Source organism: Salarias fasciatus, chromosome 4, assembly GCF_902148845.1.
Source record: "Salarias fasciatus chromosome 4, fSalaFa1.1, whole genome shotgun sequence".
Taxonomy (NCBI): domain Eukaryota; kingdom Metazoa; phylum Chordata; class Actinopteri; order Blenniiformes; family Blenniidae; genus Salarias; species Salarias fasciatus.
This window is the reverse complement of record NC_043748.1, coordinates 8148850-8167499: the sequence shown is the minus strand read 5'-3', so window position 1 is coordinate 8167499 and position 18650 is coordinate 8148850. Positions and strand designations below refer to the sequence as shown.

General features: G+C 42.0%; 1 protein-coding gene across 6 annotated transcripts in view; it reads left to right on the top strand.

The window, feature by feature from the left end:
• Window positions 1-18650, top strand: part of LOC115386508 (E3 ubiquitin-protein ligase rnf213-alpha-like) — a 92746-nt gene that overhangs the window by 49349 nt on the left and 24747 nt on the right. For all 6 annotated transcript variants that reach the window (XM_030088845.1, XM_030088847.1, XM_030088843.1 and 3 more), the window contains exons 23-39: window positions 9416-9569; window positions 12997-13132; window positions 13227-13418; window positions 13514-13644; window positions 13741-13898; window positions 13992-14186; window positions 14462-14649; window positions 14742-14862; window positions 14987-15087; window positions 16247-16429; window positions 16577-16743; window positions 16837-16939; window positions 17043-17157; window positions 17257-17458; window positions 17585-17775; window positions 17882-18004; window positions 18094-18204. In XM_030088845.1, coding sequence (XP_029944705.1) covers window positions 9416-9569; window positions 12997-13132; window positions 13227-13418; window positions 13514-13644; window positions 13741-13898; window positions 13992-14186; window positions 14462-14649; window positions 14742-14862; window positions 14987-15087; window positions 16247-16429; window positions 16577-16743; window positions 16837-16939; window positions 17043-17157; window positions 17257-17458; window positions 17585-17775; window positions 17882-18004; window positions 18094-18204 — 2571 coding nt within the window. The remainder of the gene's footprint in view (window positions 1-9415; window positions 9570-12996; window positions 13133-13226; window positions 13419-13513; window positions 13645-13740; window positions 13899-13991; window positions 14187-14461; window positions 14650-14741; window positions 14863-14986; window positions 15088-16246; window positions 16430-16576; window positions 16744-16836; window positions 16940-17042; window positions 17158-17256; window positions 17459-17584; window positions 17776-17881; window positions 18005-18093; window positions 18205-18650) is intronic.

Sequence of the window (18650 nt, the reverse complement as noted above, 5' to 3'; positions counted from 1 at the left end):
AGTAACATTGCCTCTTCCAACCTCCCCTTCCTTCCCCGAGAGAGTGCTGCACAGGTTGCCAGTTTGGGAGAGCTTACTTAAAGGTTGTATAGAAGATCTTTATTACTAACAAAAATGAATTAAAGCTAAAAAATGGCGCTACTAAGCTGCAGCAGCCTTGTTTTTATCATGATCAAAAAAAATAAAATAAAAATTAATCAACTCTGGAGGTTGTAAAATCAATATTACTTTAGCCAATCAATAACGAGGTAGCCTCGTTATCTATTGGTTTTCTAACGTGTCAATCAACCGCTCTACATTTTTAGCGTAACTATCATGCTCCTACGCACTTTACGTACCCCCCCTCCTGTTGTCGGCACAACACTCCCCCGCTCCACCCCACTCCCCCCATGCTAAGCTCTGCTGCCGCAATCAACACCTTTTCACATGTAGACTTGAGACAATTTTTCTTAATCATAGCTACAACGTGCTGCCATTTGGCGAAAATGTATGTTTTATCTTAAAACAAGACTTGTATGAAAAAGTCCGGAGAGTGAGAGGGTGGGGGGGGGGGTTTGTTCACGTCTGCCGGCTGCAACGCATACAGACCGCTGTGAGCTCCGAGCGTGAGTCTGCTCCAGTCCTGCAGCTCCACACAAACCTCCCCGTCCTCCTCTGATCCACCCGAGAGCAGGGACGGCTCAGGGACAGGATTTGGCGCAAGTACAGGATTTTACTCATATTCGCTGTGTTTTGTGTTGTTCAAAAGGACACGTTGGTAGCTATGTGTTAGCGCTATGATGCTAAGTTGCTACTTGCTACTTTCTGCGTAAGGAGGAGGCGGTCCTCCGGAGAGAGCAGGGGAGGAGGGGGTGTCCGTCACGCATGCGCAGCATTTCAAAAAGGACTAACTGTCACTGGATTTCTCCCTCCGTGGAAAATCCTCTATACAACCTTTAATTTTGGATAGTTGTGGGATGGCATATGCAGCGCGCCACCAAATGCGTCTTGCACTTCGCCGCTGTGTCGCTTATGGGCGGAGTGTCAGGCACAGCCAGGATCACAGGCACCATGCATGGTAGCAGTCAATAGTAAAAGCCCATATGAGCATATTCAGTAGCATATAATGATGGCATTCACTCACAACACGCGACTGCCGGCCACCCGTTTAGACCGCTGTAATAATATAATTTTTTTTTTTCTCTTACAAACCTGTCACTGGATGTGAACTTTAACACAGTTATGACAACATCATCTTACCTTGCCCAATAATATTGCTGATAGTCTTCACGGAAATTTTGTTGACGAGCTTTCTGAAAGCGATTCTACTGTTGATAGGAGCTGCATATCTCCAAAAATATAGAGTTGGGAAGACCACGTGACCTACACGTAGGTCTGCACTGTATACAGGGTAGAAACTATATAAATTTGGCCACGGTAGAGATTTGTGCTCTACCGTCATACCGTCATCTCACCTGATAGAGTTTAACTGCTGCTGCGTAAATAAAATGTGCGGAACGATCGTTCAGTCATTTTCTTTTACTTAAAAACGGTGCATCGCATCATTGAACATGTTACAGCTTCTTCTGGCACAGGTCTTGCCTGCTAACATTCTTTTTCTAACAACATGCAGAGAGAGCCTGCACTTCAGGGGCCATCCTTTTTCTGTGGTGTCTGTGTGAAAATAAGGTTGAACATGCAAACAGCACACCTAGTGGCTTGAAGTGCAAATGCAGGTGAATTTAACAACTACAAAATCCATTCAGAAACACTTCCACTACAGGTTTTACACCACAACATGTATACCGCAATATATACTATTACCTTGAAGGGATTTAATTTATACCGTTATGGAATGAAATCCCTATCAAAATTCGAGAGCATTTTAAATCGATTTGAGAGCAGCATTTATCGATTTCACTCTCGGATTTCGTGATATTGTCTCTCAGAACTCTGCTCTCACGCTCAAATTTGCTCTGCGCGTGCTCAAACGGTGTCCTCGTGCTCGGTTAAGATGCTGCTCGCGCAGATTTCCTGCGCTCAAACTCAAACTCCTCCTCTTCCTCTCACGGAACTTGTGCTACGGATCTCTGCTCTGCTCTCGGATTTTTCTTGTATCAACGCTGTCAGCCAATAGAAAGCCGGCTCACTCTGACCAATGAGATTATCCCTGTTTGTATAAGGGTGTGTTCACTGTTTTCTGAGGAGCGTCACGTACGGGCGGACACCCTTTCAACAGGTTTTATTCACTTCCTCCCTCTGGGGCTGTAATAGATGTGATTTCTTTTATTTTTTTTACCACTGTTGGAATAAAATATCATGTAACGCATACAACAGCGTCCAAGCTTCTCATTACAATGGCTATATTGTATAATAATAGCCGCATCGAACACTGCTCTTTGAGGTGTGCTGGTGGAGAAAACAATGTATACAACCCATATACAAGCAGGGATAATCTCATTGGTCAGAGCGAGCCGGCTTTCTCTTGGCTGACAGCGTTGATACAAGAAAAATCCGAGAGCAGAGCAGAGATCCGTGAGCACAAGTTCCGTGAGAGCAAGAGGAGGCGTTTGAGTTTGAGCGCAGGAAATCTGCGCGAGCAGCGTCGTAACCGAGCACGAGGACGCAGTTTGAGCACGCGCAGAGCAAATTTGAGCGCAAGAGCAGAGTTCTGAGAGACAATATCACGAAATCCGAGAATGAAATCGATAAATGCTGCTCTCAAATCAATTTAAAATGCTCTTGAATTTTGATAGGGATATCATTCCATATACCGTGATATGAATTTTAGGTCATACCGCCCAGCCCTACCTACACACAATGCGTGATGGACGGAGGAGGCAGGGAAATGTAAGCAATGTAATTGAACGCTATCACCGACGAGCTGACTACGACGTAATTACAGCGTACTACTCAATTCAGCGATTTAAAAAACAGAAGGACATTTGGATGGTAGAAAAAATATGTACACAGCTAGAGAGAGCACTGCAAGATCATACAGAGAAAAACTGGAAGAAAAGGTGAAGAAAAGGTACGAGGAAAAAGTACAAAGTCTGAATGCAGTGGACCAGTAGGAGCACGCTGACTGGACAATGGACGTCAGCGTACTGCTGAACTTTCAGCTTTCACACATCTAAACTATGAATCTGAGTGACTCCTTTGACAAGATCGCTGACCAACTGCTTAGTTTTCCTTTGAATGCTCTCTGCACTGCAAAAGGATGGCTATAACATTTATTCAAGGCTTCCCAAGCCTGAGTGGAGGCTTCCTCATCGTACGGATTTAATTAGCCCATGGCTAACTCTGGCATATTTACACTACTACTGAAAAAGAAGTGTTGATCAATATGTGTTGTCCCTGATAGATAGATAGATAGATAGTTCCTGTCTTTTCCAAAGCGAGTCACGGGCGGATAAACACCTAACAGCAGGGTTGATTAACAAATAGACCAGAAACATAAAAGTAAGTCCAAAACCAGCGTTTATTTTACCAAGAGACTTCCCAACAGAAAACCAGCCACTTCTCACTGGAGCGCTCTTCCTCCTCCTCCTCCAACAGAAAATGCCGCAAAACGTGGAAAGTCATAAAATAAACCTCAAATGCTCCTCAATGTCCAACACCCCCCCCCCCCCCCTTTCCAAAGTTTCCCAAAGTCTGAAGCGCACGTCCCCACAGGAGACCCACTGAGTGGGCCAATGGCAGATAATTACTCACGGCCCGTAAACATCCCTAGTCCTCTGGTCCCCGCTGCGTCTCCTCTCCAGCCCGCAGCTCCGTGGAAAAGTAATCCAGCGATTCCAAAAGGGCAACAAAGTTATAATCCCTTAGGCACAGATCCCACTGGCAAACACTCCACGGCTATTACCTGATAGTAGCATTCAACAGGCGGCACTTACAAATCCAAGATTCTTTGCGGCAGTGACATCACATTTCCCATCTCTATACTCTGCCACCACTCTCCTCACTACTCTGGCTTCAAGAAACTCGGCACAACACAAGCTGAGAGAAACATAACTTTTGCTGTATTGACTTTTCCATTTGCTCATCCCTGCTTTCTTCCTCTGACCCACAGCCACAGGTGCATCTCTCTCTCAAATCAGTGTCAGTGTGGCACCGGTCTAGGTGTTGGGTGCGTGTCTGTATTGTTATGGGTTGTGTGTGGATCTAAGGTGCAATTTAAAATCGGTACCCTCCGGTAGTACAGTGATTCCTGTGAAGTTAAAGCCGTCGCTTTTCATCGTCATAGCCTTTTCTGCTGCGTCCAGCAGAAGTTACGCAGTGTGACTCTTTTGGTGGTTTACGTGAAGAAAGGATGAGGTTCGGTCCGCTTCGGTCTAGACGATCCTGAGGCTGCAGGGGGATGGAGCTTCAGGCTGGTAGCCTGGTCCACTGATGAGAGGAGGGGATTCACCAGTGAAGAGAGGAGGGACGATGGTCCAGTCAAGCCTTGGCCAGCAAGGCGGTTTGGACCTTGTGTTACTCCGTGAGCGAGATGCGGGGATTGGCACCTCTGGAGAAAGCTTCCAAGGATTCTTGGGGTTAAGTCTGCTGAGTTCTAGCTTTTCTTCATCTTTTAATGGCAGCGCTGCTGACGTGATGACGTCCCGCCCCCAGCGTGACCAATCAGGTTGCACGCTCTGGGTCGCTCTTCCGTGTTTTGGAGGGCGCCTCACGTGCGCCATCGTGAGGTGGGGCAGTGGTATAGCAAAATAACAGCACGATTGTGCCTTTGTTCTGAGGGACTGAGCTGGTTGCATGGCTATGGCAGGGGGTCTCCTTTGTCCTCTTTGTGAGGAGGCACAGGATACATGACTTCTGCCACGTTTTGCTTGAGTCCCTCAAATTAATTCTTCACCTTCTATGAGTCCCCAACAGTATGTACGAGGGGGAACCCAAAAGTAACCGGACTGTGGTTATAACTTTTTTTTTTTAATTTTCAAAATTATTTGAAACTGTCACCTTCAAAATACTCTCCTTTGGCTTGAATACAATGCTGCACCCGAGATTTTCACTGTTCAGAAGAGTCGCCAAAACTGTGCGTAACTGTGCCTTTAAGAGAGAATTTCGATTCCGCCGCCTGTATGTCTGTCTTACCTTTCCGCTGCCGCTCCAGTTTCATCTTTGACAACAAAAAGCAATCGCACGGGGCCAGATCAGGTGAATATGGCGGTGGGGAGGATGGCTTGTCACGGTTTTAGTCAAAAAATATGCTTTACGCACAACATTTCTTGCCATTTCTGTGCGTAACGGGGCGTCCTGTGGTCTGCTGTCTGCTATGATGCGGCCATTTCCGGGTGCCTTCATCTCACTGCTTCTAATAACCGCCTGAGGATTATCTGTCTGGATCTCTACAATACTCCCATCAGATCTGCAATGTCATCAAAAGTCCTGCGTGGACCTACCAGGACGTCTGCTTCAGTTTTTTGGGCGTTTTCCTCTGTTCTGGAAGTGGATTGTTGTCCTCTGCGTGCCTGGTCTTAGTAATGTAATCTGATCGCTCTTAAAGGGCCCAAACCACTCATAAACCCTAAGAATCCTTCTTAAAGAATGTCTGCAACATGGTGAGTGTTTCTGCCGCTGTTTTTCCCAATAAAAAACAAAATGTTTTGACAGAGCTCATATCAGTGGGTATCTGCCATCTTGAAAAATCAAAGAGCGGGGTAACTCTGTCAACATACACAATGACTGTCAGCTAACCGCATCACTGGGGAAGACCAAACCTGGCACAGTTATGCGTGAGGTTATCCTGTAGCGACATCTAGCGCCCAAAGTCGGAACTTCATTGTATTTTTACCTACGCCAGGAGGTTATGTAATCACGTCGGTTTGTTGGTTTGTTGGTTGGTTGGTTTGTTGGTTGGTTGGTTGGTTTGTTAGTAAGATTATGGAAAAAGTAATTGACAGATTGCAATGAAACTTTGTGGAAAGGTGGGTCTTGGGCTGACTTAGAATCCATTAAATTTTGGTGATGATCCGGATTACTGTCTGGATCCAGGATTTTTTTAAAGGATTCTTTATCATTGAGAGATAGGGAGTCTTTCACATGGTTGGACAGGCCCGCCGACAGGGGGCGACAAACGCCTGGTTCACACAGGACGCGCCGCTTCTGACGCGGAAGTGGGAAGTGCTGCGCACCGACTGTCAGATCAGCGCAACTGTTAACCTATCTGACAGTTCATACAGGAGGCGCGGGAGAGCACCGCGTGCGTAGCGGCTCGCGCCGTGGAGCGCGCCCGCTCCACTCCTCTCTATTTTCTCCGCGAGCCTGCACTGCCAGTTGTAAAGCTGGACAGAGCAGATCACACAGGAAGTCGGGAACGGAAAATACGAGAGAATCTGGTCAATTTTCAAATTAAAATGAAGTAAAATAACATAAATTATGTTGCTTTTCGGTTTTCCTTTTCAGATAAACACACACACACACACACACAGGGAGAGAGGGCGACAGGGTGACAGAGAGGCACCGCACGCCGCAGTGCTCCGCTCCGATCACACCCCCGATCACAATGTTGTGTGATTATATATGGTGTTCTTATTGTTGTTGGTGACTGATTTGAGCTGTGGCGGAGGTCTGCGCTCTCTGAGTGCCAAATTCTAGTTTTATTAATAGAATTAGTCCAGAAACTTTTGGGTCCCCCCTCGTATATATCGATCCATCAGGGTCATGGGGCTCTGGAGCCAATCCCAGCTTCATATGGGCACAGTACACCCTGGAAAGCTTGCCAGTCTGTCGCAGGGCCATTATATATTGACAAACAATAACATTCAATAATCATTCCTCGGTGCAATTTAGAGTCCCCAGCCAGAATCTGAACCCAGAACCTTCTTGCTGCAAGGCAAGAGCGCTAATTACTGCGCCAAGGCGTGACTCATACACTACTGTATTCCTTCTTTTGCTTTCTTAGGATTCATAGCAATTATTTTTTGTATTTCTTATACTTGTCTTTTGTCCTTGATTTTAAGAAGCATTTTTAGAATTAATTTTTCTTCTTGCAGGTATTCAGTAGTCCTGTAGTCATGTCAGTGATTGTGTCAGGCTGTATCTGCAACTTGAACATATACTTTACTCCAGTTTTGCTTCTTTAGGCCCTCTTTGACAGCCTCCATGGCTTTTTGTGTTATATCCTTTAATATTTTTTCTAAGGCGCAATCCTTGATATTGCACTGATAGATCTGATACACCAAGAAAATTAGTAAGTAGACACCGATGTTGGTTGTCTATACTCCACTCCCTATTTTACCATCTGTTGCATTTGTGAAGATGTTGTCAATAATAGTAGCATTGTGTGATGTGATTCATGTTGGTTTGGATATTACCGGAGACGGACCCCAAGTGTATATTGAAGAATTCAGTTTGTGTATTCAGTCCACCTGGATTTTTAAGATCATTGTTAATGTCAACACATACAAACAGTAACTGATTATGCCTTCCGTCCAACAGTTCAGTCTGTGAGTTTGTCTGTGAAAGTCTCCACACATGGCCCTGGTGATCTGTAAACACGGCTGATCAGGGCTGCCATAACTTTTCATTAATAATTTCCTCAGTGATTATTTCCATGGTGTTGTCATGTTGCGAACAACCTTACAATTCAAACTTCATTTGATGTACAGAGCTACAACTTTTTTGTCACTTCTGTTTACACTGTGCAACTCAAATCCATCTACCTGGAATTCCTTAATATCCCCACTCTTTAAACGTGTTTCTGATACAGCAATTATGTTGAAACTTTTCCTGTACTGCTTAAAGTGGTCTTTTATTTGTATAAAGTTGCAGCTTATACTTCGACTGTTGAAGTGAATAATTGACATTGCATCATTCATTCATTATCTAACCCACTTGGTCCCTCTCAGCGTCGCGGGAGGCTGGACCCAATACCAGCTATTTTGGACCCTGGACTGTTCGACAGTGTGTTGCAGGGCCAACACATAGACAAACAACTCTCATATTCACACCTAGGAGCAATTTAGGGTCACCATTTAACCTGACAACAATGTTTTTGGACTGTGGGAAGAAGCCGTAGTACCCAGAGGGAACCCATCCACACACAGGGAGAACATGCCAACTCCACACAGAAAGGCCCCAGGCCCTGGCCAGTATTTGGATTTGAACCCAGGTCTTCTTGCTGTGAGGCAAGAGTGCTAATCACGGCACCACTGTTATCATTATCATCATTATTATTTTATTGTGAAATTGTTCCTCTGTATAATTGTCACATTCATCAACCTGAGTTAATATGTTTCTGCTTGTGCTTCTGTCAACATACGAGGGGGTACCAGAAAGTTCCCGGACTCTGGTCATAAAATAATAATAATAATGAGTTTCGACTTCTGGCCGTCAGATGTGTTACAGGTAAGCCTCGTGCACATCTGTGGAAAAGCTGAGCTCCCAGAGTGACACTGACGCCTGTCAGGCGCTATTTATAGCAACAAAGTGCAGCTGCGTCTTCGATTTTTTCCAAAATGGCAACATTGACTGGGAAGCCAGAGCAGCGCGCAAACATTAAATTCTGCTTTTTGCTGGGAAAAAACAGCAGCAGAAACACTCACCTTGTAGCAGCAAGCCTACAAGGATGATGCTCTAGGGAAGACTCAGGTCCATGAGTGGTTCGGGCGGTTTGAGAAGGGCCAGATGTCGGCGCGTCAGGTGCGCTCAGCCGTGAAAACAATGCTGAGCTGCTTCTTCGCGGTCCAGGGTATCGTCAACAGCGAGTTTGTCCCTCCAGGTCAGACTGTAAATCAGGACTACTACATGGAAGTCCTCAGACGGCTCCGTGAGGATGTGAGGAGGAAGCAGAGCGTAGTGGCGGAGTGGAGCCCGGTTGATCCACCACCACAGAGCGCCAGCAGACACGGCAGCGCTGCGCGTCACGCAGTTTCTGGAGAAGAATGAGATGAATCTCCTCTCCCATCCGCCTTATTCTCCAGATGTAACCTCGAGTGACTTTTTCTTGTTCCCCAAGTTGAAGAAGAAGCTGAAGGGACAGCGGTTTGCAGGTGTGGAGGAGGTGACAGAAAAATCGAAGCCGGCAAAAAATGGCACAATTACGTGCGGGTGTCACGACACATTCTTGAAGTGGGAGACACGGCTGGAGCGCTGCACTAATGCGGATGGAGATTATTTTGAAGGCGACGGTGATGTTTTATATCGAAATGTCAGAAATAAAAAGTTACAGTCAAAGTCCGGGAACTTTCCGGTACACCCTCGTAATACATTTTCTCCTCTAAATCTCGGTTTAAGGTTGTATATGTTTAAACATTTCATCATGTATGTCCATTATAAGGGGTTCTAATTGCTGTCTTATGTCCAGATCGAAAGGTCCACTTTATTAAATGTGTTGGCTTTCCCTTCATTGAACACACTTTTGAACACCAGTGATGCAAATTTGTTATAGTTTTCTCCTGAAACAATTATTAAGCAGTTTGTTTTCCCTTGGTAGGATGGGAACAGTGTTGTGGACACCACAGCACTGCTGCGGAACTGTGTGCCGAGTGCAGTCAACATGTTGGTGGACGATGTGGAAAGTGGAAGTCGCAATGCCCAAAGGGTCGAAATTCTTCTGACTCTTCTGAGTGACAATGATGAAATAAAAGGTACTGATTACATTGACTAAACATTTAATTTTTCAGAACAATATATTTTCACTGATTTTTTTCAGTTTGGTGAATCATATCTACTTAGAATTCTCTTTTCATACCCATTTTACTGACCTGTGTTTAAAATGTTCCTTTTATTTGCAAAGTAATTGCATTTTCAGCACTTAATTTCCCCTTTTTCCAACTTTTTCAGTTGTGTTGCTGTCATGACACAGAAAATCATGTTCATGAAATTAGAAAATATCCTAATTTCAGCATCATATACTGTATGTAGTATTGCATTGTATTATATTGTCAACTAATATTCAAACTTTTCAATGACAACAATTTCTTCTGTGACTAATTTATTACGAGAACGTGAATTTAAGAAGTACTAAAAACAGAAAAGAAAATTCTGTACATTATCAACTGACGAGTAAAGACGTGACTATAAAGATGATGTTAAACAATGTGGATTACATCTGTTCTCTATATGCCCAGTTTAAAAGTACAGTATGCACTCTACAGGCTACAGGAGTGAGAGAGTTTCTAGCCTAGAAAAGAGACAATGGTTAATGACACATGGCAGTGAAACATGTTGAGTGAGAAAGGAGAGAAAAAGAGCTAAGTGTGGGTCCTCCAGCAGTCCCAACCGACTGCAGCACCAGAAAGCAGTCCCGGGAGGCCTGAACCAGCTCTCACTGTAAGCAATTTAAAGTAAAGACTTTGTTAGCCTCTTTAATTGAAAATGGGTACTGGTTCGACATGACAGAGGCCTGAGGTTAAGTTTAAGATAAAGGATAATGTTAGGCTTAGAATAAGGATTAAGACTAATGTTACGCTTAGAATAACGGCTAGTTAGGATGTGATTTTAGAGAGAGGGAGAGAGAGAGAGAGAGAGAGAGGGAACAGAGTGTATAGAGGTCAGATGAATAGTGTGAGGGAGTCAGAGCCAAGGAGGGGCAGCCAATATGGGCATGAACCTTTCCCCCATCCTAGACTGGCCTGTAAACTCTAACTCCCTCTGAGAGAGGAGAGAAGAGTGAGAGGATACTTTTTATTTGTTTTTGTTTTTATTGTTTGGTAAGGTTGGTCTTTGTTGTTCTTATGAGATTTACTCTTTTTTTGTCCAATCCAGTTAGTTCAGTTGATGGCCTGTGTGCGGTCCCTCAATCACAGCAATATTCCATTTTTGAGACAACCTGTTCTTCCAGGGTTTTTGGTTGACAATCAACGGTATGATCTCAGCTGAACAAATTCCAACAAGGCGCCAAGACAGTGGCCTTACAGCTACCTGACAGCTCCATGGCGTCACAGCGGTGTTACACAATGGTCAAAAACCTGTTTGCCCTTTATTATTTGCTTTAGTTATCGAACCATTGGCCACTGCATTAAGAACAACTACAGGATATTCTGGAATCTTAAGGGAAAAAACGGAACCCAATGTGTCATTGTATGCTGACAATTTGTTGTATGTGTCAGATGCTAAATTGTTTTTTCTAAAACTGTTCTTTTTACAGTAAGTGATCCAGCCCACCAATGTAACCAAATTACCAGCTCTTATTTGTTTACAGTCTTAAATCATTTTAAGTATTTGGGGATCAACATTACACAGGAATACTTTGGCCTTTTTAAACATCATTTCTTAGCCCTGTTTGAACAAACAAAACAAAATTTGGACAAGTTTCTCTCTCTGGAAGAATTAATATAATGAGAATGAATATTTTTATTTCAAATGCCAACCTTTTTACATTACTAAAGCATTTATTTATTTTTACAAAACTGGATAGTTTAATTTCTCGATTTGTTTGGAACAAAAAGACCCCTAGGATTAAAAAAAAATCTTTTTTATAAAGACTGAAAGAAATTAGAGGATTGGGGTTGCTTGAGAGTCTACTACTGGTTTTGTAGCATCCAATCTGTCCTTTTGGTGTAATGCAAAGGGGGCTGACTGGGTTGAGATGGAGAAACAGAGTTGCCATCCGACCGCACTACAAGCATTGATCTATGCGTCCTCAAAGACTGCTAGTCCTACAGTCAAACGCCTTGTAGTTTCTCATGCAATTAAGATTTGGCAACAAATAAGAAAACATTTTAAATGGCAAAATATTTTGATACTGACCCCAACTATACATGGTTGTTGCAAACACAGGGTGTTTGCAACCTTTGATCAATGACGTGAAATATATATGATTCCAAAAACCGATTTTTTTAAAATTTAATTTTAAAATCTAATATTAGGCTTCATTAGCTCACACTTTCTGGTAATGTACAAACATAGCACCTTATTGGACAATAATATTTTAAATGATGTCTGATGTTTGTCAAACAGAGCAACATCCTGATCCTGTGTTTGCATTATTTGGAGTATCCCTTGTCATGGCCGGTCTGTTGAACAAGAAGAAAACTGTTGTCAAATTTGTTATGGTATCGAGAAGACTGATTTTACAAAATTGGAATAAAAAAAGAATTCCTCCAACTTATATCAACATACAGTTGGACAGATGGATATACAGTTAAGCTTTGATCCACATTAAAAAATGCTGAATTAAAATGGGTGTGTACAGGCTATGAAATTAAGTTTTCACCTCATCTGGCATTAATGACCTAAAAAAAAAAAAAAAAAAAAAAAAAAAAGTTGACTGGCCATAAATATTGTTCATCGGCACAGTAATAAAGTTATGCTTTGATTTTAAGTAACTGCCATACATTTTGATTATGAAAATACAACTGAAGCATCAATTAAATATTGCAGTTATGTGCAGATAAAATTACATTGTTGCTATTTTATTAGGTTACATTTCATTTCAATGTCTCTGCTAATTGATGATCTCCTACCTCCTTGTTGTTCCTTTTTGTTTGTGGTGTCGTCAAGCTGGAAATGTCCCTCTAAAATACTCAAACCCAGCATCATTAAATTTACACTTCCTACCACTCAATTTAGGTCAATGAGGTTCTAAATAAATTTTTTGGGCCACCAATATGTGTTGATTTAGACATTTTGTGGAGCCAAAATCAACCTTTACAAATATAAATTCTGCTTTGTGTCCTTGTGAAGAACCTGGCTATGTATTACACTTTTCGAACAGGCCTGCGACATTTTCAACTACAAAAGAATAATATAATACATTTGTAGTTGAGGTGATTATACACATGGTTATTATAGGTATCGTTATAGGTGTAGGTATGATCAAAATATGACTTTAAATCCAGTCTTTGGTGAGTGACTAAAACTAAAATGAAACTAAAAATTCTGTTAAAATCAACATTAGAAATTTGTTCATTTTCTATTATGAACAAAAGATGGGCTTTATGAGATTTGACCAGTGCTTCTTGCTTTGTTTGTGTTTTCTTAATCGACTGATCTTTATATAATGATGGTTCTGCTTCAGTGCAGTTCAGTTTTCGCAGCAGTTACAATGCTCTTTGTTTTTGTTATTTTTAGGTAAATTTCTGGAAACTGTCGAGAACCGTCTTCACTTGTTGACTCAAGATGGCAACACTTTCTCATCTGTCAAGAGCAACTGGGTCCTTAAAGAGGCCTCAAACATTGATGCCTTGCAAGAAGGAGGCACATTCAGGCGAGTCTCTCACTTTCCGTACAATATTACCTAGGGGTGTTGATCATGTTGTTGCTGACATTAACGATTTCTGCTTTTATGATGTTCACAACAGGCACACTTTATCAAAGCATCTTCAAGCTGCTGTTTCTCCTCTCTTGGCACATCTTGTTTCCATCATTGACAGAGACCGAAACATGGATCTTCTGCTTGATGGAAACAGTGGTGAAACTGTCAAAAAGCTGTGGTTGAATATATTTGCCGATGATAAACTGCTGGAAATGTCACACCGAACAATCAATCAAAAGTAAGAAGTGTTACTTAACATACTTAATTGATGCTTAGCAATGCCATTTTCATGAAATTAATGAGTTTTTTATGCTTTTTTACAATCCACGACAGCTCTGAGGCGAGAACAATTCTTGTACAAAACTCCATCACTCAAGACAGGAACATGAGCTGCAGCATGCCCTTCAGTTGGAGGATCAAGGATTTCTTGGAGGAACTCTGGGTTCACGCACTTCAAAATGAAGGTAATTGTGTTTTAAGCATTCTCGTTCATATATATACTGCTTTGCAAATGTACATCTATTCTTTTAAATTGAATTTTGACCTTGTACCTCTCCTAGGGCACACACAGCAGCAGTTTGATGAGTTCTTTTGGAAAACGCCACTGGGTCGATACATAGCAGAAGCAGATCCAGACATGCAGATGGAGTTTTTCCACCGCTACCTTAAGGACTTCATCTGTATGACAATGACCGTCTCTTGTCAGGACGATCTACAGGTTGTTTTTAGATCAACACTGAAGCTCTTTACTGAAGCTTCATCTCTTTGTGTATAAGCTCATATTAATGCTGCTTTTCGCCTGCTTTTCTAGCTTCTCTGTAATGCCCTGAATTGCTGCGTCAATGAGATGAAAGTGCATCAAGAGGAAGCAGTGGTATCTCTTCCATGGGTCCATGCTGCTTATCACAAGTTCAAGATCCGCCTGCAGAATCTCTCCAGAATGATCTGCATCGAGCCCCAAGTGACCCACGACCTGAGGAATCTTGACAGAAATAAGACTGAACTTGTAAGACTAAATAATATATATTTCGCTTTTTTAAAATTCATTTAGGGTATTTGAATTTGCCATGGATGTTGACCTTAAAAACAAAGTATGGGTTGGCATTCAAAGATACCTACAATGGTGACTGGTAGCATGACGGAGAGACAATATGGACCTGCAGTGCACATATAGAATTACTTGGTGTCACTCATGCAGTCTGTTCACATTGGTCTTTTGATGTTCGTGTTGCTCTTTTGAGGCCAGTGATGTGCAGAGATCCTGTGCTCCTTATCTTTCAGGTACATGATGTGTACGCTGCCTTATCATGTGTGGAGCATTTGGAGACCAAAATTTTTTACATTGATGCTCAGAGACTGGCCTGGCTGAGGGACGTGAGGAGGCTCCAAGTGCCTATTGATTTGGTTTGCGCTGAAGACAGCGTGAGACATTACGGAGCGAGGAGCAAGATGCTTGCAAGCCGAATTCAGTAAGTCAAGTTCTCCTAGATTATTATGAGATTGAAGGTTGTAAGTTGTATGTAGAAAGGTGACAAATGATTGTTGTGTATTTTGATCACAGGGCAGGGTGGAATCGGATTTATTCTCTCTCTCTCTTTGTGGAGCACATGCTCTTTGGGATGGAGGAGTTGGACAGGAAGCTGGCACCTTTAGTTTTGGAGAGCACACAAAGGCTTGGAAAGGTTTGTCTTGGTTCCTCGTAAACATCTGAATTGTCAGACTGCAATGAATTACCATTAAGGTGCCATTACAATAACATAAAAAGTTCTCTGCTAATAAAAATGTATTCCCTTTCAACTTTGATAGATACTGGAAGAAAATTCAGATCTGAAAACTCAGCAGTCTTTTGAGGCGGTGATTGATTTGCTCAAAAACTACAATGATGAAGCTGTTCAGCGCATCGGCAGGTAAAACTTACACAACATCAATTTACAATTGATGTTTAATGTCTCATACATTACTTCTGCTTTACCAGGTAATTTGTCTTAAACTGTTTTTGGCTTTGGATTTTTTGCTTTGTGCGTGGAGTTTCCGTTCTCCCTGTGTACACCTTTTCTAAAGGTACTCTAGTCTCCTCCACAGTCTTAAAGAAGACTGAATGGAGGTATGTAAATGGGAGAATTGTTCTATATGCCTGTTTGCCCACGGATGAAATGACAACCTGCCCAGGGTCAGCCCAATGGACCAGTTCACATGGGTGTCTTTTTCAATCTGATTGAAAACAATCAAAAGAATGTGTATAAATGGATGCTAATTAAAGGAATCCAGGTTCAATCTTGGTATACAAGGACCCTGGCTGAAGCAGATTACACAGTATCTGTGTCATGTGTAAAAGGTTTCACTCCCACTTTTCTGGTTCTGATCTTCAAATTTGTAGTCAGCAGTCTTGTACACCTCCTACTAATGTCTTTAGCTGCTGAATATCTGCTGAAATGGTGTTCAAACATCTCCATGATATGCTGCTCAGGAACGGGCCACCACTGCCTGATAGTTGTTCGCCGCATAGTAATCAGACTCAGGCTGTGCCATGCTGTTGCGCACTGTACTGTCTTATTACAGTAGACCCACTGGTAGTCTGTCATGGAGATGTTTCAACAATGAGCCATGGCAAGATTTGTGGCCATCTTACCTCCAAACAGGTTTTTGCTCTCTTGGAGTTTTTATTAAAAAGTTGTTTTCAACCACCATCCAGTTCTTATGCTTGTTTTTGACCTTCCTTATTCCTGCTTCCTTTTCTTTGAGCCTGTCATTATGAGGGAGTGTATGCACAGAATGAATAACCCTCTCATATAACACAATTTGCTGTCCTCAGCTATGAGGCACAGACGGATTATCAGATCCACTCAGGTTTTTATATGAGACATTTCCAACCTGTTTGACCTCACAATCCGATGAAGAGGAGGAGTTTTACACAGGGGTGTTGTCAGATGGAATTGACTCCAGCCATCATCCTTACCATATATAGAGAGCTTTACATAATGATTTTCAAAACATTTAAAATCTACAAACTACCTACAGGACCACTAAATTTCCAAGTTTAATTTTTAATTTCTTAATTGTGTTCAGGTTCGGTCTCACACAGTGCCCAGTCTGTATGGGAGACCCCAAAGATCCACTCTGCCTGCCATGTGAACACATCTTCTGTGTGGACTGCATCAAGCAGTGGCTGGGACCTGATCAGATGTACTGTCCCCTCTGCATGCAGCAGGTCAATGATGATTTTCCTTTGGTTCCGACTAAAGTCATAAGGTTAGCAACTTTGTATGTATTTGAGCAAAATAAACTGGTCTATCTTTTTCATTTTATAATGAAGAGCAACAGTGATTTCTAAACATTGAATGTTTCATTGTATCCTTAAAGAACATCTGTTTGACCTGAAACTCTTGCTTTGCTTAGGAAATCAGTAAACCTGCATGCTCAGTTCAGGAAGCAGTGCAATGCTTTCTTCATCGACCTGGTGTCCACGGTGTGTTTCAAAGACAACTCTCCACCTTGTTCTGAAGTAATTTTCCATCTGCTGTCCTTTCTGATGACGGAGGCCAGTCCTGTTCCCATTCTTAGAGGTACTGCACACTTCTCTCCCTCCTTATTCACAGGTTTTGTTGTAGCAGCTGTGATCTTGATTGTATTCACTTTTTTGTTGTTGTTTGTTTTAGCAAATTGGCATGTTTTGACAAAGATGCTCTCGACATTTGATGACTCTGTGGATAAAAATCCAGTCATCCGGTCAGTGGTGCTCAAACTCCTTCTGAAGTACAGGTGAGGTGCTGAGGTGACACAATGTGGTACAAGTAGTACTTATGACACTATTCAATTTTATCCTCTTTGATTTGATTTAATTGTATTGTTTGATCTTTTTAAGCTTCGATGAAGTTAAAGACTACTTGCAGCAGCATCTGATGACAGTTGAGCAGAGCAACATCTTAGAAGATACTGACAAACTGGAGCTGTACTGCTTGTACATCAACTGTCTGGAGGTAAACATGCTTTCAGATGCTGCATTTGTGAATTAACAGTGTGTTCCAAACAATGGGGCTTGTTTCAGTCATTTGTCTTTCACCTTTAAACGTCTTTAGGATTCCATGTTTGACAGACTACAGTTCAGATCCGCTGCAGACCAGCAGGAATACCTTCAGGAAGAAAGTCATTTTCTGACTGAGTTCTTGCAGTCACAGTCTTCTGAAGCAGCAACTGTGGAGTTCTTTCAGCAGGTGACCAGAGTCCGTATGGATCTAGATCTCTCTGCAAGTCTCTTTGTGGAAGAAATGAGAGCTCCAGGTTTGTAATTTCATTTTAAAGTTCTGTAGTTTCCTTAAATCAAACTTATTTTGTTTGATTTTTTTCTCTCAGATTGTGTTCACTGAATAAGATGGTTTTTTTTTTTTCTTTTGTTCTTTCAATCAGGGTCCAAGATCGAAAGTGGAACCACAGCCTTCATGACCAGTGTGGTGAACTTGTGCAGACGGAGTGGAAACGACTGGTATCGGGTCTATTTGATCCGCAAGATTTGCAGCCAACATGGAGTGGAGTTTGTCCTAAAACTCCTCAAAGCGGAGGAGATGCGCTGGCTTTGCCCTGAAGAAATTCTGCAAAAGGTTCAGTTGTCAACAGTTTGGATTTCAGCATTAATGACAGGATTAAACCATGTTTTTTTTATGAATATATGCTTAAGATAAATGAATCTTTTTGCCCGTCACCCAGAATGAAGAGGCTGTCCCTGTTGACCAGTATCTTGTTTGTGGAGAAGATTACAAAACAATCAGAGATGCTGTTGCAAAGGGATTTTTGGAAGGCAAAACAGATGAACTGGATGAGGCTTGTGAGGTAAAGTTATGCCTTTTGTTTATTGTAGTGCAGCAGTTCAGGATTTTAATTGAATATATGTTTTCATGATCTTTGCTTTTCTTTCAAAGGGTTGCGGATGCCCGCCGCAGTGGAAAACCATTTACCTCTTGTTGGCACTCTACAGAGAAGTCACCACTCTCTACAGGGACACTAATATCAGCTTCTATCCTAAACCTGAGGTAGGTGATTAACTTAAGTCCTGCTGAGCTTCCACGGGAATAACATTAATTGTGGTATAAACAACTGTCCATATTCTGTTTTCAAGTAAACCAGTTTTGTTTGTTGTCTTGTGTTATTTTTAGTGCTGGGCAATGATTAAATTTCTTTATCATGATTAATTGCATAATTTATCTTTGATTAATCGTGATTAATTGCATTATGTGCAAAACACAATAATGAATTCAAAAGCACTTTGTTTTGATCATCCTGCTCCCAGCCGGGAACAGCGGTTTTTTTTTTTTTGGTTTTGTTTTTTTGCAAGAATTTTGCGAGAAGCGTAATTTCACAATAATAATTTTACAATTCTTCAAATATGATTTATAGTAACTTAAAATACCAAGTCTTTACCAAGATTGCCCCCCCCACCATACACACACAAACACACACACACACACACACACACACA